Source organism: Pteropus alecto, unplaced genomic scaffold (assembly GCF_000325575.1).
Source record: "Pteropus alecto unplaced genomic scaffold, ASM32557v1 scaffold131, whole genome shotgun sequence".
In the NCBI taxonomy this organism is placed as follows: domain Eukaryota; kingdom Metazoa; phylum Chordata; class Mammalia; order Chiroptera; family Pteropodidae; genus Pteropus; species Pteropus alecto.
The window spans coordinates 4793602-4821101 of record NW_006434709.1 but is presented as its reverse complement, the minus strand read 5'-3'; the positions used below and the strand labels follow the sequence as shown (position 1 = coordinate 4821101).

Sequence of the window (27500 nt, the reverse complement as noted above, 5' to 3'; positions counted from 1 at the left end):
TTTCACTGCTTAAAATGTTATAAAATAGGGCTCCTGAGAGCAGCCATTATCACATATTGGTTAACATCACAGATTTTAAAATCCCAGTTGCATTGGAGCCATGAAAAAAAAGCTTTCATCTGTAAAATCTAGTTTCCCTTTGTTATTAAAATAAATGAAGCCATTAAACAAAATATATGCATATAATAGTCTAGTCTATCATTTGGCATCATCAAAATGATAGAATTTTGCATTTTCAAAATTCAGTGCTGCTATTTTAGAAGGTTTGAGGTAAGGTACAAATACCAATGTGTTGGCGTTTCTCAAATTTAATGACTTATGACATATTTTCTCTTTAGCTTGCTTATTTATACATTTATCTGGACCTCCTTAAAAAGTAGAATTCTGTTTAAGAAGGCTAAACAACACAATAGCATCCCCCCCCTCCCAAATCCTGTGATGGAATGAATTAATTGTAACTATTGATGAGCTGATACTGTGAATGTGCTGGAATTGCAATAATTTCCAAATACGTTATTTCCAAAGGTTTGTTTTTAATTACAGTGGCACTTGGTTGGCATGCAAAGGCAAGTTCTCACTTTTGATCTATCCTAGCTGGAGCCCAGGCCAAAAGATTCTCTGCTCCCTTTTCTCGAGAGCACACTTTTCTGCCAAATGTGGCACTCATCCTCTGCCAAGGAAGGTGGGCGAATTGCCACTTCTGACTCTCAGCCACCAAAAGACAAAGGCTCTCAACACCCCTAAGTCCAGTGAGCCAGAATGGGCCTCACACCTTGAAGGTTCCAGATTATTGATTTTTTCCCCCCAGAGACTATATAATATGGAATATTTTCTCAGTGCCTCTGTCTGTCCCCTAGGGTGGTTTAGGCACTTACAGGAGTGTGTGAACCCTTGAAGGCCACTGGAGGGTCATTTAAGTGTCCTTACTCATCTCTCTGAGGTCTGAGCACATCTATACTGTCAGTCTTGCCTCCTTTATCTTGCTTTTTTAGTGTTTTATTTTTTACACCCTTTTGGTAAGAACATAGTAATTATTTATTTACTTCCTTGAAGCTCAAATAAATTCAAGAGAGGTTGTAGCTGTGTGTAAAAGATCTGATAGGAAAAACAATCTCCTTCCCTTTTAGCAGAACCAGCTATATGATTTGTGGAGAATGTGTACATTCTCCACATAAACTGTGCAAATTGAAAATGCAGGGCTTCTAAAAAAATTATGAAGAATTTCAAAATGGCAACAGCAGCACATTAAACCAGATGTGGGGCTCTTCTATGAGGGGGGCCCTGTGTGCCTTGTGTGATTGCATTTGAAGCTGGCTCTGCCTTTAGATATTCTGGAGATGAGTGTATCCAAATAAAGAGGATTATGAGAAAACATTGAAACCAAGGGGGGAAAGCCTAATTTAACACTAGAAAAATAATTACAAGAAATGCCTAGTCTGATATTCTTCCCTACAAATTGAGGGGGAAAATATATATATTTATGCTGGATATATATATATTTATGCTAGAGACATGCCAGGTACTATGCTAAGCAATTTGATGTATGTTGTCTTATTCGACTGCCACCAGTTTTTGTCATCCTCATTTTACCGATGAGGAAGCTGAGGATCAGAGGACTGAAATGTGTTGATGAGAGTCACACAGTTAGTATGAGTTCTTGGACTTAAGCTTCAGTTATCTAACTAAATTGGTACACTTAACTGTACCTTTTGGAATCAATAACTCTTAATATGTTTTCCTTTAGATTTGTCGTTTGTCAATGTGTAACCACATCACTGAAGCAGAAATGCACTTAATGATCACCCTTCTGGCCTACACAGGTTGTGACTTTTCACATAGGCCTAAGTTCTCTGAGAAAGTGACTTATGAAAGGAAAAAATGGGGCCCCTTGCATATGTAATTAGCAACTTTATGTCACACATGAAATGGCACAGAAAGACACACTATATAAAACAAAACTAAGTCTAGTTGTTTCCGAGAGGAACAAACTACCCTGTCATGGGGTAAGGATATTTTTTGCCTAAAGCCCATTTTGGAAGGGTTAAATGCCACTATGTAATACTTTTTAGCATTACCAGTTAAATTACTTATATAAGTTTTGTTTGAAATGATGACAGCCAATTTGAAAGGTGTTCTGCTTTGTTTGGTTGTATTTTGAGTTCTTCCTTTTACCCTAGGTATAGAGCAGTGCACATTTTCACGCATCAAAACAAAGGTCAGGTCCACCAACTCATGGTAGGTTTCTGACAGACATGAGTACGGCTTTTTATTTTATCATTAACAAGATAAACTTGAGCTTCAGAAGTAGGAGGCCTGGGCTTTCGCCTAAGAGCCACAGCGTCCTGGCCCCATATCCTGCCATATGTCACTCTGAGTTTTGTTTTAACTTCAAAAGAATGAAGTCAGAATTACCTGTCCTTTCAACCTTGCCAAGTAATTGTAAGGCTTGTATTTGGGAAAATGTAATAAAAGTTCTTTAAAAAGATAAAGTGTTATACAAATGTAAAGAATATAAGGGATCATCCAAACTCAAATTAAAAAAAAAAAAAAAAAAAAAAAAAAAAAAAAAAAAAAAAAAAAAAAAAGGCCCCAAACTGGCCTTTGAGTTACTTTGATTGAATACCTTTATTTCTGCCAATTTTGTCTTATAATCTTGCCGGTGACAGGTCTGGCTCTTTCTCCCACTTATCTAAGAGGTTCCATGAGTATCTGTGAGATCTATGAGAACTCCAGCGAAACAGGTTCATAACCATGCTAACACATCCCTGTCCAGTTAGATTGGACAACTGAGAAAGCATAATTTAGGAAACAAATCCTGGAGATATGCCCAAATTTTGACTAAGACCCTTCCCTCTTCTATAATCTACTCTGGAGACAGACAGTGAATTCACATCAGTAAATGCTTTGGGGAGTTAAAAGGGGTTTGCTTAAGAAGGTTCATAAAGATAAAGGTAATCTTATTACTAAAACAATTTAAAGTTTTTAGGTTTTTTTTCTTCAGAGGAAATTCTCTTTAGTTTGATTGCACGATAAAGCTTTTGTTGTTAACCAAGATAAAATATAGTGCTGAATAATCTCTTAAAAATTGAAGTGTATGTTACAGAGAATAGAGATAATTAAATAGCTTAGACTACAATGAGTAAAGGGAAAAGAGTTTTCATGAAAATTAGCTTAGTAAAGGTAAATTGCATTTGAATCTTAACTTCAAATCTGGGTGCTCTGCTATTTGGCATATGTTGAATTGATAATGCCTGTGTGTTAAAGAATTCTGATTGTTTCTTTTGCCTCTCTCACAGCTTATAAAAATGCAAGCAGACCCACCTAATGAATATTAATAGGAATGATGTCTAGATAACACATAAACCCCCTGGATCTGTGGACTTTGGATGGAGTAGTCAGAGCGGATTTCTGTGGCTTTATTTCATACCAAATTTACATACTTTTAAAGAATAAATATCATCTTAATATTTTAATATCAATATTCCAAAGTGGAGATTTTAATGAAATAAAAAGCTTAATTTTCCTTCCCTGAACATTATATTCACCAAGGTCTGCATTTTAACAGGAAACTGTTAGCTAAAAAAGAAATTAACTTAATCCCTCTTCATTAAGTTCCAGTCTTTTTTTGTTACTTAGAGACAAGTAATAATTATACCCGCAGCAATGCAAAGCATGTTTTACACTTTGTTATACAAAAGAACTGCAGTTGTTAAGGTGACAGCAAAAGAAAATGAGAACATTGATAAATACTGATATATTTTTTTCTTCAATCCTCTCTGACTCTTGAAAGTAAATTTCACTCAGGTGTCTGAGCGGCATTTTAATTTATTAAGAGCAAAAAATCTACACAAGTGATTTTAGAAAATGTCAATCAACTAGCTAAACAATATTTTCCCAGCTCAGGTTATAAACACAACAGCTAAGTGGGCGGAAGAGATCTAAAACGACTATGCATCCCAGTTCTTTTAGAATGCCTAAAAGATGGGCATTTCGTTTTCGAGTTGTTGTTTTTTGGACAGAACTTTTAGCAAGTACACAGTAAATCTCAGAAGTGTATATTATTTAAAGCACATGCTCTCACTCCTCTCTCTCTCTCTCTGGCATTGTGAAAAGACTTTTTAAATTTTAGCTGTACAAAGGGGGGAAATCATTAAAATGTAGTTTGTACCATTACATTCCCTTATTTGTCATCTTTATGGCTGTTCTATAGTTTTCATTGCACCTTTAATGGTAAGCTTGGTCAGGAGAGGTGAGCGGGAATGTGAACATACTTGGCTGCGGGTGCCGCTGACAGTGTCTGCTAGCTGGGCTTCAATCCACGTCCCTGTAGATTTTAATGTCCCCACAGACTGCTGGCAGCCTGCTTCCAGCTGTGGCAGGCATGATGCAGTGAATTGCTTTTGAATGTTCTTTACTCAAATAGGCAGTAATTACAAGCTTAAAGAGGTTTAGTGGTCCAGTAAACTACATAATCACCCCTGAATTAGCCCGGGCTCATCAGTTGCAGTCCAGCAAGCTCGAGTCTGCTGTTTGTATGCAGCCTTGATCACATAGCAACCTGATCAGCAGGTGTGGAACAGCCAGAGTCCCCCATAAACACAACTGTCTACTGGGGACAATGATCTCTAATGAGATGAGGCTACACCATCACTGTAATTTAAGTAGGAAAATTAGCACTAGAGAATGAGTACCAGTTCCAGTGGTCTTTAGTCATATTAGGAGCAGCACGGATTCTCCATCTCTCTCTCTCTCTCTCCCTATCTCTAGCTTACTCTCTTTCTCAAAAAATCTTCTCACCAGATGTACTGTTTTTGCTTCTAACTTATGGATACTTTATTCTGTACACAAGAATTTTTCCTGAATATTTAATGATGGACAGGGCATCTGTAAAGGCAATAGTAATTACTGTCAACAAACTCATTGCAAAATGGTCTCATTGTATTTCATCTTCCCTGTATTTTCTCTTAATGGTCTCAAAACCTTTTCACTTTGATTTTTAAAGTGGAAAAGTGTTCTTCGAGTTGGGGATAGGTCACTTTTTAGCTGGCATATTCTCTGAAATAGTGATTGTGGGTTGTATGTAATTTGGAAAAGATCCTTACTTTACTGGAGTTTGCCACATAAATCAGTCATGAACTTTCTTTTCAGAAAAGTGGTCTTGTATGATGTGTCCTTGTTTTGTTTTATTTGTAAAAGTGAACTTCTTGGGGAAGAGCCTGTATGTCAAAAACAGTCTTCTTTATCCTTTATTTGGTCCTGTGCTAGGTCCTCTAAGACAGAGATCTTAAATTTCATTATATTGCAGTTGGAGAGTGAAGGGAACTTTTGTAATAAGTAAGCCCAACAACAACATAGGGTGGATTATGGAGAAACTAAGGGAGAATTATAAATGCTCACAAAGACAAACCATAACACCAATTAAGAGCATGGGATATGGAACTTCTTAGGGTCAAATCCCAGTTCTATCCTACTTGCAAGTAACTTAGACTCTTTGCCTCAGTTTCCTCATCTGTAACATAAAGGTAAAAACATTTATTATCTCAGAGTCTTGTTGTAAAATTAAATGAGTGAATATATAAAGCACTGAGTGAATATATAAAGCACTTATAAAGCACTGAGAACTTTGCCTGACACAGGGTATAAATGTTAGTTAAAGAAAGTAAATAAAATCTGTACTGTTTGAGGATTTGTGAAACTGAGAGAGAAGAATGAACAATTATTGAAATGCAGCTGCCAGTTTTCTGATGTTTCTCTAAAGTCATCTACTTATAAATGCTAGTTGAGGCATTCGAAGCATTTCTAACTTCAACAGCACTCATTCCTTCAGACAACAAATATTTATTGGGCACAGGACTGGGCTAGTTGCATTGAAAATGGGAATAGGATTCATGCTTTTATTAGTATTCTACTACATTGAAATGGTTCCAAATGTAATTTAACTAATATTTGATTAAGAATCACATAAGAAATGAAAGTAATTAGCAAAACGAAAACAAAAACAAAAACAAAAAAACAAAAACCAATCCACAATTTATTTCAAAGCAGACAATTTAAGGCATATTGTGTGTAGTTGGATGGAATAGCAGGCATTTGTTTCTATGACTCTTAAAGAGTGTTCTTGTATATAGCCTACCATCATTTCTGTATTTATAACAATGCTACAAGCACTAATAAAGTGATGGATGTATTAGTTTCTATTTTTTGTATCTTGTAGCAAAATTTACTGTTGCTTCCATGAACAGAACTGAGTTGTAGGTGTAAAAGACATACAAACACGTATATTAAAATAATAGCTTCTTCATAAAATGAGTAGTAATCATCATATATATTCATGATTAATTTATCAAGAATGAGTGGGATTTCTCCTCCCATCATTTAAAAAACAAAATAGTTTGGAAGTGAGTTTTCCCAAATTGTATGTTACCACCAAGTTTCAAATCCCAGCTCTACTACTTACCAGCTATGCGAACAGCTGTTTGTCTTTTCTGTGCCCAAGTTTCCTCATCTATAAAATGGGTATCACCGTTGTGCCTACCCTATAAAATTTTGTGAGGATCGAATGAGTTAACACATGTGAAGTAGTTGGAATAATGCCTGATTTCTTAATACATGTGACCATTATGACTTCTACCCCCATTACTAATACTACCAAGCTGAGATTGATGAAGTCTCTTTGGCTGGATGCTGGAGGGAGAATGTGAGGTGAAGTTCTAGTTAACTAACTTTCACCCTAGAGCTCCACCCCCACCTCTTGCCGTTTACCTCCAGGGGTGGTGTGTAGGAGAATAGCGACTCTGTCCTGGATCAAGGCTGTTAGAACTGCAGAGAGACATTTAGTCACTGCTCACCACAATTAATATTTTGTTCATGCTCTACTATAATATGTTTTTGGTTTTAAAATGTTTATCTCATAAAGGGAATGGAGGAATAGCAAAGAAACATCCATAGCAGTGTAGACAAATGGAGAAAGGGGAGGGCAGACCTGGCCCCAGAACTGAGTAGCTGTGAGCCCTTGTGCATGCGTTCTGCCCTAGCCAAGCCTCAGCTTCCTCATCTGTGAAATGGCGCTGAGCCCAGTCCCTACCCATGGAGGTCATCATGAGTACATGAGACGATGCAGGTAATATGTTGGTCCTACCGACAGAGTTCAAACAATCTATCATTTCAGAAGATTCAAAGAGGACACGAAAGTGAAGCACGAGTTTTCTCCCCCATTCACACCCCAACCCCCCTACGCCTCCCACCCTGTGGCCTTTTCTTAGTGGCCTTTTTGTGTTTCCTTTTATAGCTATGGTCTCCTACGAAGAGAATCAATATCCAGGGAGTTCATTAATAATCATAACCGTTCAAAATAATTTTAGCACTCTTCATGAATTTTAATACTTCTAAGAGGAGGATGTAAGTAATTGCTAATTTAGAGTCAGAATTTTGTCTTTAATGCATATACTTAAAAATACTCCTGTAACATATATATGTATGTATGTAGTAAAGGATAGATCTAAAACATTGTTATTATTATAGAATTGCAAGCAACTTAAAAAATCCCCAATACAAAGGACTATGAAATCCCTTCATATAAATATTTGTCTTTTTTATTTAGTGTTTTTACTTCATATTTAGTTGATATTTATAAGGAATTAAAAGATCAGGTAGGTGAGACAGACAAGGCATTGTAGTATTGGCCTATTTTAATTGACGATGAAATAATCTTTTCACCGCTGTGTATTATAAAGATAGTCTCGTTAACACAAAAGTAAAGACGCTATGAAATATTACCCAGTGTTCAGCTTTTCCTTCCACACTGATGTCATTTTCATGCAATAAGATCAAGTTTAGAGATTCCCACCTACTTCCCTACCTGCACCACCTCCACTAGCAACTTCTTACAACCACTGCAAGATATACAAGAAATCGGAGGGATTGTCTAGAAAATGGCCTGACTAGGCTTCAGAAAAAAAGTAAGTGCCGAACAATCAATAGGGCACATTGAGTCTGAGCGACTAGGAAATCTGGGAGCATTGGTGGAGAATTAAGAAAGCAGGTCGAAATCCTGTGACTTCACTGATGAAACTCCAAACGTGTTTGGCTTTTTAGCCAGTACGGACACCACGGTTCTCTGGATACCAGCGTGTGTGTGGATGCAGAACTCAGCTACTATGCATTCAGGCTATGTTCTTCGACTGCATGGTGCACTGCTTTTGTAATGCAAATGGGAGGCACAAAGTGTCTCTTTGATAATGTGCAGTCAGAAGACAAAAAAGCATTCACTGAAACAGTAAAACTAATTCATAAAGCTGAAAGACAATAGGGAAGCATTATGGATTTTTTTAAAAGGAAAAAGTATCCTAGATCAATGTAATTGTCACAGTGTAAGCTATTCATAGTCAATGCATTCGGGGAAAATGGCAGCAAGTTTATTTAAAGTGGGAGAAGTTTTTAGAGGAAAAAAATTTATGTTATGCTAAACTAATATAAATATATTTGGTTAACAAGTTTCTGTTTATGCTCTTAGACGTCACATGTATAGCTGGTTGTTTTTAATCTAGAGTCGCAATATTCCCCTAGTGACAAAAACTCAGTGGAAGTTTTAAAAGAACACAGAGAGCTAATGGTTAAAAGCCATATGGTAGAATTTTTTTTTTTTTTTTTAAAGGGAGTATCTCTCCATCACATACCAGAGTTTAGCTCAAGGTCAACTTATATTAATGCATTAAACTTAGCTGTGGAGGAGGCACAGGGCCGGAGGAAAAAGGATAAAAGAAGTTCCGAAATTGTTCTTCCAACATATTCAGCCAAGCAACAGAACATTGCCTTGATAAGGGTTATATTGGACAGTTGCCATAATTCCTCCTGTTAGATCAGCTCCCCCGGTACCTATTCCCATACCTTTTAAAGTATAGCATGTAACATTTTGCTTGAAAATTGCTTCCACCTCTATTGCTTTGTTATAGCTGTTTTGCAGTTTCGGTATAGAGGCAGTTCTGTGTCACAAGAAATTACTAATCTGAGGCTTGAGAAGGGGCAGCGTAGCCTTCCATTATCTCACCAGCGAGCTCTGTACAGGATTATTTTCAAATTTTCTACTGCCATTACAATGTGCTGTTAGAGTGGGCAAGGCAGTGAGGGAGGGAACGTTATTGAAACTTGGTTACCAGGGTAGATAAGATAAAGTTCATCACTGTCTTGGCATCCACATTTGCAGTCGGGTGGAAAATTTGATGAAAGGAGTACATTTGGTCAAGGATATCGTTAAGATATAAGGCTGGACATTTTCCATCTGTGTGTACTGAAGAGTTTCTCTTTTCCCATTGATGCTCATCTGAAAGAGTCTGCTTGATTGTTTAAATAAATACGTTTTCTTCCAATGTATTGTAAACTTGTAAATACTAGACAACCAACATCAGAAACTCCTCCTCCCATCCCAATCCCAAAGAATAAAATTGGAATTGTGCAGAGATAACTTTCTTTAGAAAGTCGTCATTTTCTTTCTGTCACTTTCTATTCTTTGGGGCTGGTAAAATGACAGTTCAGACTTAACTTTTACATAAGCTATTTTTAGATTTTTTTCAGACATTCTTTATTTCTATTACACAAGGCATACATTCCAGGAATTATTTTTTTCTTTGGGGGTTATTAAGCAATCACTGCTATCCTGGGTCATTATTAGAAGTCGAATTGGAGATCTAGAAACACGTGAAGAGTGGCAAACAGTTTATATTTCAGCAAGAGACTTAAACTGGAAAGGAGAAGTCGTGGTGTTGATGATTGAAATAATGATGACCATTGTATGAGTTATTTCCTTTAGCTGGGGTTCCACTGCCCACAAGCGACTTCTTTTCCCTTTGAGTCCAGCATCTCTTCTCTCCCCAACAGGCCAGCCTAATACATGTGTGCAGGTTTAATGCTGGAAGGGAGGGTCAGCTTTACCCATACATAATCACTGTTTTATGGCTTTCACTCATTCCTGAGGTGTTAATGCAGATCAAATGGGAAACACTCGAGAAAGAACCCTTGCAGCTACTGCACTGCCTAGCTCTCCCGGCTCAATCGTTAATTCTTATTGTAAGATCTAAAGGTAATTTTGTTTGCTCTCTTAATGCGTTGCAGTTCTCCCAGTGGCCCTTGCATATCCTTTCTCAAATTCCCATCTTGATCAATTGTTTGCAAATAATTAAGCTTTTAAGAGATAATGGCATGAGGCTAATGTACACAACAAAGGAGAGGTCTCCTGCCACTGTCTATTGGACTGGTCAAATTTGCTTTGATATCCCAAAGTGATTAGGTTGATTGCTATATCTGGCAAGTGCAATCAGTCTTTCCTTCACAAGAACCTACTGGTCTCTCTTAAACTAGTAATCTTGCCATTGAGGTGCAATAATAGCAAAGGTGTATAGGAGATTGGCAAGGGGTGGCCTAAACCCATAGTTGCAATGGTTTGGAATGAATTTCTCGTTTTCTTCCTAAAATGGCACTTTTCTTTATCCCTTGAAAAATGACATCTACCTTCACCCATCTTAAGGCCTCATTAGCCCTGGGCAGAATGCAACAGGACTTTGAATGTTTTTATAGTAGTCTTGCCTGCGGCATGTTAGGTTTTTGTCAAATTATTTAAAAAAAAAAAAAGTCTACAAAAGAATATCTCACACTGGTCACAAAAAGCTTATCTAGTGATGATGCATAGGAGTTAAGATATTTGAACACATAGGATTTCAGTTAAAAATCTAACTTCTTTGTGGATTTTTGTCTGACTGTGGATTAGATACCTGAAGTCATGGTTTTCGTGTGATTCTAGCAATTACAGATTTTTTTTTTTTTCAGGGAATTGAAAGTTTGCAGGACACCAAGGCCAAAAACTATGAGAAAGAAAAAAACCATTCAATTGACCTACCATAGACATGAGTTTAGATATTTTGTTGATACCCTTTTCCCCTCTTAATGATGACCAGATTATTGTGACATTTAATTTCATCCAGGCTCATTCATTTCTATTAAAAAAAATATCCTGAATAACTGAAAATTGTTTAATGGAGATAGAGTGCTGGGTCGCCATAGCTTGAGGCTGCCTTGCAATTATGCTGCATGAAATTAGACACAGTTTGTTCCAATTACTTAAAATCAGATCACATGAAAAGTGACAGAGGGAGAAAAAGGGTAGAACTTTTACATTTTATGATAGTTAAATTATGAAATCAGAAACTGCATGATATGAAAAAAAAACCAATCTAAATTTGCACTAAAATTTTGAGGGCCATATGATTGCTCTTTGAAGTTGTAATGATTCAGGTAATTTTAATGATCCAAAGAGAATTTTCCTGACACCACCAGCATAAATAAAATGTGAATTCCATTTGCTTTATAAGAATGGATCTAAAACTTGCTCACAAACAGGCATGCAAAAATACTCTTGAAAACACAGCACAAATAAATGACTGTGACAATTTTCAATTTTCAAAGTAACTAAAAGTAAATGGCATAAACATTAATTTTTATCCAGTTCTGGCCATAATATTATAATAGACACAACTAATGAGACAGAGCAAAGGTGTTGCCATCCAGCTGTAGTGAAGAGAGATTGCTGACATATTTAGTAATTCTCTTGAAAATCAATGAAAGAGATTTCCTTAGGATCTGCAAAACTGTAAGCAAATTACAGAAAACATTAAAGATTGGCAAACAACTTGTGTATATCAGTCTACAACTTTATATAACAAATACAGTAAGTCCTCACTTAATGTTCTCAATAGATTCTTAGACTTTAATCAAAATAATATATACCGTAACCAGTTTTACTATAGGCCAATGAAATAATCAAGAGTTACTTTCTTACAGAATCTCATCAACATTATAACGAAATGACATTGAATGAAACTTTATTCAGTGGCCTGCTGTATTGCCAAAAGCTGGATAACATTTGCATATTCCAAAACCAGGCTTATATTCTGTAAGAATTGCTAACCTTGGTAACCTTTAACTTTGATGGCTCTTAGAACTTCAGATGACAAAATTGAGGATTAGAAAAGTTATCCCTTGTTCAAATCTCATAGTGAGTAGCAGCTTAATTTATATAATCTAATGGGGTCTTGTATGCCTATGTATAGCTCTTCAGCTAGTGTAGACATAGAACTACTATGTATCATACCTAATTCAGTATTCTATTCATAAACTAAGAGATTCATTTGGTTTGTATTGTATGGCGAGCCTTTATGCAGTGGGAGTTCTGTTTTAAATCTAGAGTAGCGGATGGCTCTTAGCTCAGTATCCAATCATGAGATTTTGCCTGTGATGACTGGCATCATATTGAGTAGGGAGATTGTCGCCTATGATCTTAGCCTATTATGAGGTTTATATTCTTTTATTTGAAAAGAGTGGGTCGACATCACTTTTAGGAATAAAGTAAGGAACATAGTGTTGTGGATCTCAAATTAGATTGTTTATAGCTCTTTTGGGCTTTGAAAATTTTTTATTATACATTTTGACGTTACATCTACGTGGTGAATATCTGTGTATTATTGGCAAGTCATAGCCATTCCTTTATTCCACAAATGTTTACTGATTTTCTATTATGCTAGTCAGGGATTTGAGGATGGTGAACAAAAAGGACAAGGGCTTTGGAGCTGCTAAATGAGTGGGAAGAGACACCCATAAGGAAACAAGCAATCAGAACGAGTGCTTCTGAGAGCAATGCCTGCTATTGGGGGAAAAAGAAAAGACTGATGAGAGAGTGATAAGGTGGGCTGGTGGAGAGTGGGCTAGGTAAGGCCTGCCATTTGAGTTGAGATGTGACAGTGACATTGTCACAGGAGCCTGAGTGGTATGGACAAGGTCGGCATGTTGGAAGAATGGAAAGGAAGATTGTGTGGCTGGGCAGAGCGGTGGGAAGGGGGTGAGGAGGAGGTCACGAAGTCTGAGAGGTGAGCAGGGCTGGACAGTGGTGGGCCCTTGTTGCAAGCCATGGTAAGCAGTCTGGAGGTTTTCGAGCTGGAGCCGTGCATAGAGATTATTAAAGGTGTCTGTCACATTTCTTGTTCACAGTGAGTCTTAGACACAGGAAGGAAAGCAGGACAATCACTGAGCTGTGTGGCTGCTAAGCATGCCTTCCTCTGGTCAGTTTCCTCACCTGTAAAACAGGAGGGACGATGGATTCCATTTATGTTCCTCAAAGGGATATAATGGGGATTAATTACCATCCTGTCCATAATATACTTGGAGCTCTTTAGAGAAAGGCACTATATTCCATGAAAGCAAAGCCTTATTCTAATTGTGTATTTATTGATTAAGTGACAATCAAAGACAATCCTTATGGGAAAAATTGCTACATCTCTGCTCTCCACAAAGGAATCTCATGTGCATAGATATAGGACATATTTAAACTTACATATAAGAGCATTAAAGTGGTCATTAATGAACCTTCTTAGCACCTAATCAGGTATTATTAATGAAATTAAAAGCTATGTTAATTAACATTCAATAGACCAGAATTTAGTTTCCAGTGACACAGATAGTTAAATAGAGAGTAAAGGATGCCCTTTCTCACTCATAAGAGAATAGACAGTTGACTATCAGAACATTTTTTACCTTGGGAGAATTTATTGGGATGCGGTGTTTCAAACTAGCCAGGGTCTCTGCAGATGAAAACCGTGTCCTCAGCAGCTCTCGCAGGCTTTAGAAATATATATTTCAGATTTAGATATAGTTGACTATTGAGTGAAAAGTATTTGTACCAAAACTAATTTCAGTAGAATTCTAAACATTCTTACAAAAAGGTATAGATTCCATTTTATTATCTAATCCTATAATACTTTTCATCCTATTTTATGGGGAACATAGCTGAGCTTATTTGTAGCACACAAAATATGCTGGTCTTTGACCTCATATTGGCCTACATTCAGAATCCCAGCATGTGTTGACATTCAGATATGGAAACGAACTTTGGTTGAATTTTGTTTGTGCTTTTCAGAAGAGCTAAAATGAATAGTGGTTAAAAAATGCACCTACTTTAATTTTGATATTTGCAGTAATATGATGTTTGGAGAGAGAATGTCATACCAACAAAGTGCTTAACTACTAGGGATCACAGCTGAAACTTTTGGTCTAAATGGTTCAGCTTTAGAAATCTATGGTTCTAATAAAAATATTACATCAAGGTGGTACATTTTTATATGGTCAAAAGGGCTGGTCTTTATTATAATCCTGTGAAGTACAGTAAAGACCACACTGAACTTCCTGTGTTTGCAACAAATAAACCTGTTAAAGGATAAACTCAGTATCAAGGTTCTGCAAGAATCCTAAGTAGCTATTTATACACTTCACTAATCTTTGTAATTGGCCTGTCTTTTACTGCCATTAATTAGATGATGTAGTATTCCATTAATAAGGGTGACACACCTCAGCATTTTTACCTTTAATTATAGACTTCACTAGACACTTAGGTTATTGACAAAATAGCCTAAAAATTGACTGATGTACACATCTCTCTCTTTATTTATTTATTTTTTACAGAGCATATCTGTTTATTTTTGAATTCCTAGCCCCTACCGTTGACCTGACATGTGATATGCGCTACCTTATCTGTCCAAAGTATATGAACATACACCTAAGGTTTTTGTTCTCTTTCAGCACCCTTACCCTTCTGAAGAACAGAAAAAGCAGTTGGCACAAGACACGGGACTCACCATCCTTCAAGTGAACAATTGGTAAGTAATTTGGCTTTGCGTTTATGTACAATCTGCTTCCTCCTCTGGCAACCTGCAGCTAATGTTTTGCATTAAGAAGACACACCCAGTTGTTGCTATTTTTCCTGGTGGCTTGTTGATCCAAAGGTGAGAACAAACTGTAGAATGATAGATGAGAGCGCTTGATAGTATGGAAAAGAAAATGATGTATTGCTTTCCACCTTCTTTATGAACTGGCAAATTTTAGGCATAGTACATGTCAGTGTTGAATTCACGTTCACTGTGGTTCTGTAAATGTATCTCTCTCTATGGCTTTTTTTCCTCCTTCAGGATAATGGATAGAAAGAGTAGTATCCTATTTCCTATGAAACAAGAAAATCCATCCTCACCTATCAGTCGGGTTTTAAATTCACTGAATAACTCAATTCAGTTAGATTTTGTCAGGGCTGTGCATTCAAGGTTAGGCCCCCTTTTCCTCTTATCACCTCTCTGGAAAAGAAGAATTATTCAAACTCTGATGACTCATCAGACTCATCAGAGTTATTCAAACTCTGATGTATCTCTGGACTGTGCAATACTGTTTCTAAATAAATGTTTAAATTCCTGATTTGTGGAGAAGCTGAGATTATGTACCAAGAACCAACCAACAATATTCTGACTTAATATATGGTGGTGTGTGGCAAGGAGGCTTTGAGAAAGCGTGATTTATTACCCTTTGTGAGTGCGCTGAAAGCTAGGTTCGTGTAATCACCCAGAGCTAATGTCATATTTGAAGGATATCGAAACCCAATATCCTCTAAAACTAAGTGTATCTAATTAATTGTCCTAATATTTTTAGATTAGTGTTTATGATGGGGAAATCTTATCCTCTTTGAAGTAAAATCTAGAAAAGACCCAAAGCCTGGCTGGGGAAAAGGGAGCACTGGGAATGCCAGTTTACAGACAGAAGTATTTCTTTCTGTTCAATAAGTGTCAAAGATGAATATTACAGAACCTCTGATTACATGGCCTCATCCATTTTCGTGAATACATTTGTTCCTGACGTCCATTGCACCCACATTAACAGACCCTTCTCTGTTTGAGAGCCTGGGAGCCTTTGGGAGAGATTTCAGATATATTAAACTCCATTACAGAAAATGTAATTTCTGTCAATATAATCCCATGTATTCTTCAATTTAGTATTTTAGAGATAACAAGCTACTTACAATATATTTGCCTTTGGAGGATTAATTTACAAAGTGCACTATCTTCAAGACACAGACAGACTCACATAAGCATTGCTTGTAAGGGTTATCAATTTCTATGACCTTAGCACAGCCTTGGGAGATCAATTTTTGCAGCCCTTTTAGTCAAGTGGATAGGGAACCAATGGAAGACATACTGTACCTACATGTGTTACTAGGAGTTGTGTGGCTGCTGAGGTTTTTTTGTTTGCCTATTTTTGCCTGCTACTGTATCTGACTTTTCAAGACTGTTGATACTACATATTTGAACTTAGTTTTCAAATTGTTCTGGACATTATTGTAGGGTAGACCATTGATTTTGCATGCATACCTAAATTCCTATGTAGTTTCAAAGTTAAACTGTTGGTGAGGCAATTTTAATACAGTGGAGGCTGTATAAAAGTCCTATTTCTCTGCGAAATGTTCCTACTTGAGGGCCGAGGCGTGGCAGGGCAAGCTCTAGTTAAAGAAGGCAAACCACTGCCATTCAGGTGATCTATCACACATGCCATCTCTCTTCCTCCTCAGTGTTGCTAGCAAACTCCATTCATAAACATACATTGTTACCAGAGAACAGATTCCAATACCAGTTGCTTTCCACAGGTGGACAATCTTATCTGATATTGCTGTAGATGCAGCGGGCAGGCGGGCAATCCTGTGACACCGAGCAGTGTGTGATTGTTATTTTCCTAGATTCTATGCACAGTGATCACATCTGACTTCCTTGCGTTTTGCAGTTAGAAGGGGAAAAACAGGACCTTAAAAAAAGTCATAATACATACCATGTAATAATTTTTCAAACTGCATGCGAACTTTACCCTAAACTCCATACTGATATTCAATTGTGCATAGTAACATAACTTTAAAATCACTTTTCCTTAGTTATGTGGTATGTAAGCACAATTCCGTTCCCAAGTGGCACTGTGTAATGTGCACCTGCTCTGTCTACTTCTATATGGAGTTGGAAGTGACTTTTGCTTGCACTTCATTGCTTTGAATTTGGCAACTGTTTCAACTCTAACGACTTTGTGCTAGAGGATTCCGCTCCAGTAACTAAAAGTTGTAGGAGATAGTTTCTCTTAAGTTTGATGAATAATGACGTTTCCAGGTTTGATTTGAGTTTTAATGGTTTATTAATTTTCACACAAACCTTCTTTTTTTAAGGAGTCGATAATAGATTTCTTTTTCTTTAGGCTTTGAGTAGGAAATACGATGCAAAAATGGGGAAACCCAGATGGAACTGTATTGATATCGAATATGTCAGAGAATCCTACACTGTGGCATACTGGAAGACTAAAAAGTAGCAGAACCACTAAACAGTTTTCATTTTACTTTATCATAATAAAAAAATACACAAAGCTTTTTTGAGAGCTTAGAAATACTTTTCCTGTATTGAGCATCAAGCCCAGGTTACTTCCTTTGGGAAATCCCAATTTAAAAAATCTCCATTCGTATTTTAGAATTTCCCTTTCACTTTATTTAGCCACAACATTTAAAAGTGTGTCTTCCTTCTTGGATTTCTTAAAACTTGTTAACACACATGTTCATTTTGTACAAACTATGAGTCAGTGTTGAAGAGATTTAATAAAATGCCGAAGGGCAGCATGGGTGTAGATCAGTCATAATTATTGGCAGCAACATAATGTATGGAAACACATTCTGAAAGTGAAAAATATAAACTTATGTCTAGTTGTTAGCTTGTCATAGAACCCCTGGCTGATAAAGCTTTAAGTTAGGTTTTGACTGAAAAATGAGATGAGGAAAGTTTGGTGTGTTGTAATGGTTCTTTCATTCAATTGCTGAACTGATTTTCTATTTATTTAATTGACGTAAGCGGTATACGCTACCCGCCTTGGCTAACTAAGGTCAAAGCATATGGAATTTGGGGGAAGAAGAGACAACAGAGAGAATTTAAATAACAACCTAAATCTAAAAGAACAAGACAGGTTTGATTAAGAGAAAATTTGGCTTAAAAGAAGTAACTTATAATTTTTATATTTGGCTTACCTACTAGAATGAAAACAGAGATGAAGAATCTGAAAATGGCTGGTATTAGTACTTATAGGAATTGGGTCCTGGGGTGGAATGTGAAATTTGTTGGATGAGAAATCATAGGACAAGTCTATGCCAATAATTTTTTTGAGAATTGAGACAATATGTGAATAATTGAGGTAAAATATTTTTACCTCAATTATCTAAGTATTTGAGGTAACTGCATGTTTTTTAAAAACCAACTTCCATAATTAATTGCCTAAATATTTCAATCTAGTATGCCGTGGTAGACTTAGACTTGAAGCATAATAATTTTTGAAATATAAGATGTGCTATAAATTTATGTATTTTTCTTCCTTTGTTCCCTCACTCCCAATTGTGGTTTGATCCAAAAATGATAAATAATAGCATTTGAGATTTTGTCTTTTTGTTTTTCTTTCATTGTTGTCGTGGTCGTGACAAATATTTCTATTACGTCCGCAGTGAAAACATGTTACTAATATGTTGAATATCTTAGTCATTTAAATGAAACTTTTTAAATTTTGAGTTTAGATGTTGTTTATGTCTTTAAATATTTAGGTAGAACTTTAAAGAAAACACACAGTCAATACTCGATTGTTTTTTTCTCCTGAATACACCAACTTTATTTTTTATATTAAAAATGTGAGTGCAGAATGGTCAAATAAAAGCTCCCTTATATGTTTTCAGAGCAATGTTGCAGACCTGGGAATTCCATGTGATGAAAACTTGTGCCTGTGATTGCATCTTATTTGCTGGATGCCTCCGACACTTCCTGCCTCAGCAGAGTTCTAGCCTAGGGTGTACTGAATAAATTTTACAGTTTCTTTGTTTACTACTCCTCATCCAAACACTTTCCCATTAAGGCCTAAAGTTAAATGATTATTCCTTTACGCTCTGAGAAGGCAATATGGATTTTAGGTGCAAAGTATAGAGCGTATGTGAAATACAATACGTACGTGGAGAAAAAAATTACTCTCCATCAATAGGGTGCATAAAATCCCGGGGAGCATCCAAACATCTGAGGTGACACTTTATAGAACTATCGCAGCTCTTCACTTCTCAGATTTAGTACATATACTAGCTTTTCCTAGTTACTTCATTTACTGCCTTCAAAACTGCAAAGCATTCAGGCATCACTTCCCAGTTGTTACTAGGAGGGGAAAAAAAGTAGATTTATGCCACTGGCAGGTAAAGATATAAACTTATTTTTTAAAAATAGGATCTCCCTTATTATAATAAACAGATTCGACTGTTAAAGGTCAGGTTTCTTTCTGAGTTATGGTAATAATGTAACAAATACTTTTATAAGTAATCAAAGGTCCTGTAAATACAGGTACCTGTGTAGATGTAAATGTTAAAACATTCACAGATTATCCTTTCAACTTCTATGATCTAAAAATCAATAGGGGGTCATAGGGTTTCATAGAATTGCTCTGCTTTTTCTTCCAACATAATTTAATAATACATTTTACAGATGTTGTTTAAACATTAGGCACAGATTGTTTTGTCAATAAAGCTAAGCAGAGGCATGACACAAAAACAAGAAAAACAGATGTAAAAAAACAAGGCACCATGCGAGAGGCACCGGGTCATTTGTTTGTTATTCAGCTAAAAAATGAATGTGTAGGGTATATAGTAATATTCCTTGCCTAGGAATCACCTAAGAATGGAACAACTTCACACACAAAAGGTAATTTTATTAAGCAGGTGGTTTAATTTTTCCCTTAAGAATTTAAGTGCCACCTACACTTAAATTTAAGGTAGACCTTATCATTGATCAATGGAGTAACAGGAGCAGTATTTTTTAAAAGAAGAAGAAAAAGGAGATCTAAGTAGAAAAACTCTCCAGAACATTTCAGAATGCATTGTTGTTCTCCGAGACACAGTTAATTGCTACGCTTTTCACCTCGAGTGTCAATTCTAATAATATTACCTTTACAGCCACTTACTCTGGGCTTAGATTATAGCAATCAGTAATACTCACTAGATAAAATACTGTCTAGTTGCTCATAAGAAAATATTGAAATCAGTCAAAAAGTGTTTAGCTTGCATATTGCCTGAGACAGAGCTGGCGGGGTGCCAGGCAGGCAGGGTGTTACTAAGAAAGCTGAGCAAATAGCTCGCAGGGAAAAGAGCTGTGAATTTAGAAACCTTCAGGTATTGTCATGTCAGAGAGTCTTAGGAGTTCAACAGAGACACTGCTTTTGTCTGCAGATTTTCAAAATTTACAACAAACAGTCCTCTTTGAAAAAGACTGCAGTCTGTTCAATATACTTTGTTGGAAGTTTTACCACACCAGTTTACTCAAAGCTTCTCACCACCGCCCACCCCTGCTATGTTAAATCACATCATTCCTTCCTATTATGAAAGATGGAAACTCCTGAGGAAGGGGAAGATGTTGGCATACTGGGATGGATGGAAAAACCCTGCCCCTTCTACCAGGGGACCTTGAGTCTAGGTGAGAAGAGAAACAGGAAGGTGCCGGATGTAGGAAGGTAGATTTGAAAGTCTAAACACTGTTTTGTGTAACTGCTGTTTCTCCTCTAGCCCGCGTTCAGACTGTTCGTGCGCTTTTTCAGGATAAGACAAGAATGTGATGCCTGAAGTTGAGAGTGTGTACCCCCTGAGGAAGTGTTTCAGGACCACTTAGGGTTGGAGTTCAAGTGAGTGAGTTGGGAGGTTGATTTATCCACTGTGGACGCAATGTTTCTGAATACCTGTGGTCCCTTTCAAGTCAGCAAAACCACTGGCTCGGTAGTTGACTAAACAAGGTGTGCAGACCAGCAGGACTTGTTGCAAGTCCTAATTAAGCTAGATTTGTTGTTTTCAGTCTCTTGGCACAAATATTTGGTCAGAGAAATGGAAAGAACTCCCTCCGTATCACACAACCTGGCAGAGCAGGATCTGACTCCCTTTTACCTGCGGAGAGCATGGGAAGTGAGGGGGCTGAGAGGCATCAGGATCAAGGCAGAAGAGCCCTGGCATCTGCAAGTGGCCGAGGAACAAATTCTCCTGTAAGCCTCATGACAACATGCAATTTATACAGGGCGAGTATGGGGAGGGAATGTAGGGGAAAGAAGACATTTCAAGTCAAAACATTTCATCTGTCGTCCCCACTGCTCACCAATTAGATGTGTGTCCTTGATCGAGTCACTTTATCTCCATGGGCAACAGCTTCCTCTGCCTTCGGTGGACAGGGAGGACTAATTGGCGGAACTCTAAGCCTCTTCCATTCTACAGTCTAGAACATTATACAGTCTAGAACATTAGCTTTAATATTCTAGACTGTATAATAATGTGAACTAAAGAGAAGCAAGGTGAATATTCTGAAACCGACTCTGATTCCAGCTTTACACTCTGAGTGGATAAAAGAGCAGATCCTTTGATAAAGAGACAGGAAAATTAATTAAAAAGTTGTTATTTTTCTTCATCTTAAATAAGCAAATTGAGCACTGTAAAATGAAAACTAGATGAAATTATACATTATTGCAAGACATGGAAAACATGTATGCTGTCATTTTAGGATTTATAATAAAGATAAATCAGTTGTTTTTAGCAGTGTGCTATGAGCTTATGAAGGGCATGACAGATAATAGGCTTGAAATTTCTGAAGTTATTGGAGAGCTAAAATTTGTTTTTTTTCCTCGGGCGTTCAATCTTTTTCTCTAGTAATTTTGTACATGACAAACTTTTTAGTGGGTGCATTAATAATCTATAAGTAATGGGTTGTCAGGTGTCAGTTAGATAAGATTAAAAGACTGTTTAAGCATTATCCATTTACTTCTTTGCATGCGTTTTATAAGTCAGGAGGAATAACTTTTTGAATTGTGGTTGTATGCGCATGTTGGATTTTTTTCCCCCCTCTCTCTCATTTGGCTCTACTCCAGGTGTATGTAGAACTATTACATTACATAAATCCTGCGTGTAGGAGCAGATTTGAAACTCACACTACGTGAATCAAGGGGACAAATGTCTGAGCTGCGTTCTGTAAACTTATTTTAGTTTTTGAAATGTTACTTTTTTTCTTCTGAAAGGAAACTTTGTAAGGGGATACAGCCCCAGCTGAGAGGGACATTGAAGCTTTCTTTAGACATTAGGAGTTTCCTAGCAAGTCAGGTTTAGGTCTATTCTTGTCAAATCTGTCTTAAGTGTGTTTACATATAGTTTGCCTTTCTGGTATTTTCTGCTTGCACAGACCTGATCCACCTATTTTGTGTCAACAGTTGCTGAGGCTGGTGTTGGGTGATTAACCATTGAGTCCTGAAGCACGGAGCTGTGCCCACAGAGACCCCCTCTCTCCTCTCACTTACATCATCATCTTGCTTCAGGCTGCGCCTATGTAAAACAAACAGCATTTCTGAGTGGTTAAAAAGTCAGCCTGAAACATGAAAAAATGGGGCAAATGTTGCCTCTTTGTTGAATAAAACAATTTTCTCAAAAATGGAGTGGAGCCAGGGGCGCAGGGGAAGGAAGTGTTTCTGAGGGTGGACTTTGTCTTGGGTCTTGTCAGCATCGCTCCAATGTGTGAATGCCTAGAGCTTTGTGTAAATGCTTAGCGTTTCGTTCTGCTCCTTTTTTAATTTTTAAGGAGAAAGAGAACAATTAAAAAAAAATCCCTCCAACAACATGGATGCTTGTAACTGTGGCAAGTACAGGGCTCTCCTGTTCAATGCCCTCATAGTCATTGATATTTTCCTCTTTATTTTATTTTCATTCTTACGGGGCTTTGAAGCCTGGCCCATTAAATATGGGAAATAATGAAATCTATCGGGCTCTTGACACCTGAACAATAACAAATAAACAAAAAACCTTAATCGGTTCTCATCCTTGAGAGCTCCCTTTTCCTTTTTACCCTCTTAACCAATGTGACTAAAGGACCTAATGCCTCACGAGATTAGATCCGTCACTGAAGAAGGGAAAAATATTTCCTTTCTCAAACATGTAACTCTCTCAGGCCCATGGAGGTTATTGGTCCTGGGTTCTAAATGTAACTTAGCTCAAAAATGAATTTCCTGTCATTGAAGAGATCTGGTTCAACACTGATAAAGTCACTGTTTTTCAAGCACAGTATATTGCCTAGGGATGGAAGTTAAATGCACCACGATTAAAAATATATCTATATTTATATATAGATATATAATATATAAATATACATTTATGATATATATAAATATATTTAAGTTTTTATATTTTATATTAAGTTTTAATACTTTATTTCACACATATATATTTAAGTTTCCAGTATTTTCTACTCTAGGATGCTAATTTAAATGTAGACCAGTAATTTTGAGGGTAACTGTCTGATGGAAGGGTTCTGCTGGCTTATATCCATAGAACATCTGCTATGGTTGACTTTATTTGATCCCTAGTTTGGGTCAGAGTTCACATGTACTTGGAAAGGGCAGGAAGTAAGGGATGGTGAAAAGCTAATGGAAAGAATTGTACGTGTCCAAAGATGTCAGATTTTAGCCCCAACAGCTGGTTACCTGGCAGTACTGTTTACAGAAAGGAAAATACAATAGGTTATGGCAGAGATTCCCATCCTCAGGTCCAAGTGGGGGTGAGATGGATTGGGGGGCCAGAAAATACATATCAGAATCATTCTAAGTGAATGTAGTGTTAAAAACCCTATTGAGAATTAACTTTGGATTTTAGTAATGCCGTTTCTTTTAAAATTACAAACAACAAAGGGATATAAGAATTTGAAGTTTATCAAAAGTGAGCCTGGATTAAAATTTTAGAAATCCTGTGCTACAGAACAGCAGAGTCCAAGACCTGGATGGGATTTTATGCATCATTTGACAGATGAGGCTCTGGGCCTGACAATGTTATGCTGCTAATTAGAGGAAGGATAGGGCTGATTCCTAGTCCAGTACCTCTACTATTCCACCATTATGTATTTATTTTTTAACAGTTTTATTAAGATTTAATTCACATGTTATGCAATTTACCCATTTGAAATGTACAATTCAGTGGTTTTTAGTATATTCACATTTAAAATGTACAATTCAGTGGTTTTTAGTATATTCATAGATATGCGAAACTATCTCCACAATCAATTTTAGAACATTTCCACCACCTCAAAAAAGAAACCCTGTACCCTTTATTACTTTTATTTATTTTTTTAATTGAGATAACATTGTTTAATAACATTATATAAATTTCAGATGTACAACATTATAACTCAGTATCTGTATACTCTATTATCTGTACCCTTTAGCTATTACCTCACCCCACACTTCTATCCTCCATCCTACCAGCCCCTGGCAACCACTAATTTGCTTTCTATCTCTCTAGATTTGCTTGTTCTGGACATTTCACATAAATGTTATCAGATATGTGATCTTGTGACTGGCTTCTTTCCCTTAGAATAATGTTTTCAAATTTCATCCACATCATAACGTGCCTCATCAGTACTTCATTCCTCTTTATGGCTAAATAATGTTCCATTGTATGGATGGATATACTACATTTTGTTTATCCACTTATCAGTTGATGGACATTTGAGTTGTTTCCTCCTCTCACTCTGTAAGCATTTGTATACATGTTTTTTGTACCATTAGGTACTTTTGAGAATCGTGACAGTATCCCAACAAACCCCTGTCTTAGGCTTTACAATTTGCAAAGCGCTTTTCATAAACATTAACTCACTCGATTTGCAAAGCACCTTTCACAAACATCAACTCACTCGATTGTCACAGTTCCAGCACCTAAGCACTATTATGATCTCAGAGCCAGTAAGTGGCACTTTTCCTGTTAGTTCTGCCACTCTTCTCACTAGACACTGCTCTAACTCCCTCTGCCCTTGGCCAGTGTTTCAAAGTGGTAATTACGTGTGATGTTGTTTAAAGAAAAGGGTAGCAACCTGGAAGTGAAATACACATTCTCCAAACTTTCCCCCATGTGACTTAGACGCCCATAAGCATTTTTCAAAGATTTGACAAGTTCTAAGAGGAGGCCATTTTGTTAGTTTTAGTGTCTTCATTTGAAAATGAGAGATTTTTACATTTAGGTATAAGTGATTCCATTTGTATTTCAGGGCCTATAGATTACATTTTGATGTACATTACATAGAACTGAGGTTTCAAGCTTTATTGACTGAAACAGAAGTTACAGTGAACATTCTAAGGAATGGAGACAGGCCTCCGTTCAGGTCAAGTCACCTTCCTTGTGTCTTTCTGTAGCCTAATCTGGCAGGCGAAAGTAGAAATCAAGCTAAATTTTGAGATATCCTCCCTTGGCACGAGTGGAGACTCCAGGCCCAGAAAGTGTTGGGTTGGTCAAGTCTTGGGGACTGAGGCAAATAAAGGAGAGATCCTAGAGGAGGGAAAGTTTTTGATACGTCAAGAGGGCTCTGGGATGCCACAACTCCATATGCATGCTGGGGCTGGTCACTGTTTTCACGCAAAAGGGTTCCAATTCCAATCATTCAATTTTATTTGGGAAATTTTATTTGGGAAAAAAGTGTATATTTGATCACTAGGTTGGCCAAAACCCAAATTGCCCAGGACATTCATGGCTTATGTCTATTGCCCAGAATAATTATTAATAGTGTTCCTTTACTCTCAAAAGTATACCAAATTAGATGATAAATCCTCTGGTCATTCTATTTATAATGGAGATTGGCAGAAAATTAAAATTCATATTAAATAAATATATTTTTCTATAATATTTAGGGAATGGGTAGTTAGATGGAATTTTATTGAATTTTTGTGACTTTGGGAAAATCAGAATTTATATGAAAAATGGTTCAGCTTAAACCAAAGAGAGACACATCTATTCTCTGAAGATATTATTATACCTATTTTAACTTTTTCATTACTACAGGAGGGTTTTTTTTGTTTATTTTGTTTTTTACCAATTATTCAATTATTCTTTGTTCTGATAATAATTTTAATTCCATATATTTTAAGCAAGCTGCTATTTTTCTTATATTTACATGGTTATACAAGCTCAAATTTGGCAAACTGTCTGTCACATTTAAGTAAATATTTTATAAATGTCATTTTGTTACCTATGCTTTATGTCAATGGATACTTTGGATATTTTTAGCTATTGTGTATTTCTTATGCTGAGTCTGGTGAGATATCCCCACAATCTATTCTACTGAGTTTTGAGCCTAGTGCTTTAGTGATCTAGCAGGTAGCAGATAGTAGCGAAAAAAAATAGAGACCTCCCCCGCCTCCCCCGCCCACTAAAGAAGCCACTCTTGCTTTGAATCCGGTCAGGTTAAAGGATTTAGCAAGTTTATATATTTTTAGAATACAAAATCATTTTATAATTTGCTTTTAAGGCAAACTTTGTTGTATATAACCAAGTGATGAAATATTTGGAATTTACTTCAACATCTAAAGTCCATAATAATACATAAGTTTTGTTATTACTTTTCATTCAAATTTTCAACTAATTAGTGATTTTTTTTCCATAGTTGCTTTGAAGAAAATTTTATATATAATTAACTTCTGCAGTTGTCTTAGACAATTTAAGTTCTTTCTAGAGTAATTTGACAAATATACCCATCACTGGAAGAGAAGGGGAGCCTCCCCAGACTGCTCATTGATGGGCTTATTGTGATTCGAGCAAATTTCAATATTATGTTTCTAGAGTGGATGGGGAGCAGAACCTGTGCTCCCTTCTCCCCTCTTGTCCACTCACCTCCTCCACCTTCAGACACATGGATGATATATTGCAGTCCTGAAACTGTTAGATCCTAGAAGAGGTTGAGAAATTAGGAAAAAAATAATACCAAAAACATGATTTCATAATGTTTGACTTACGATTAAGTCAACTTTTTTAAGCATCTTAAAATCATGTTTCATGACATTTCATTTCACAGAGAAAAAGAGTGTAGAAGGCTTGGACCCTGAAGACTGCCAGTTATGGATCATTAAATCTAATAAGTAAATGTAAATCTAAAATGAAAAATTCCAACAAAAGATTTTAAAGTTGATTTCTTGTTTTAAAGAACAGAGAGTTATTTGGGAGATAGCTAGAATTCTTTCCCTGAAGGGTCTGTTTATAAAACAGGCCTTAAAGTTATTAGGAAATGCTGACTTTTAAAAAATGTAGTACATATACTTTTATTTAAATGACTGTGATAAAGTTGAAAGAAATGCTATGTCAAGAGAAATTCACAGAATAGAAAAGGACAAAATTCTAGAACTCAGCAACTACCTTCCAATGTGAAATTTTATATTTGAAGATTTTTCAAAAGGCTTAGTTCTATAAAAATATTTATCAAAATTACTTAAATGAATGATATATTAATTAGGTATTATATTTGCATGTTGTTTATTTTTAACTAACGAAAGAATAGTGCATGTAGAAATCACCAATACTTTTACTTAAGAATGCATGGTATTAATTTTTATTATGATTAAAGTATGTATATAGTTATTCCTAACTATACCTAAATATTAATCAAAGATGAGTATAATTAATACTTTTTAAAAGCAATGATATAGGTATAGAAGGCATCTTTACTGACATATCCTGCTATTTAATGAAATCTCTTTAATATTAAGGTCATAATTTTAGCTTCTTGGGCATAGAAGGGTATTATAAAACGGTATTTCTCCATATTTAAGTGGGT

General features: G+C 36.4%; 1 protein-coding gene across 2 annotated transcripts in view; it reads left to right on the top strand.

Moving 5' to 3' along the window:
- The window catches only part of MEIS1 (Meis homeobox 1), a 129914-nt gene that overhangs the window by 92458 nt on the left and 9956 nt on the right, over positions 1 to 27500 (top strand). For both annotated transcript variants that reach the window (XM_006909541.3, XM_015587500.2), the window contains exon 9: positions 14617 to 14693. In XM_006909541.3, coding sequence (XP_006909603.1) covers positions 14617 to 14693 — 77 coding nt within the window. The remainder of the gene's footprint in view (positions 1 to 14616; positions 14694 to 27500) is intronic.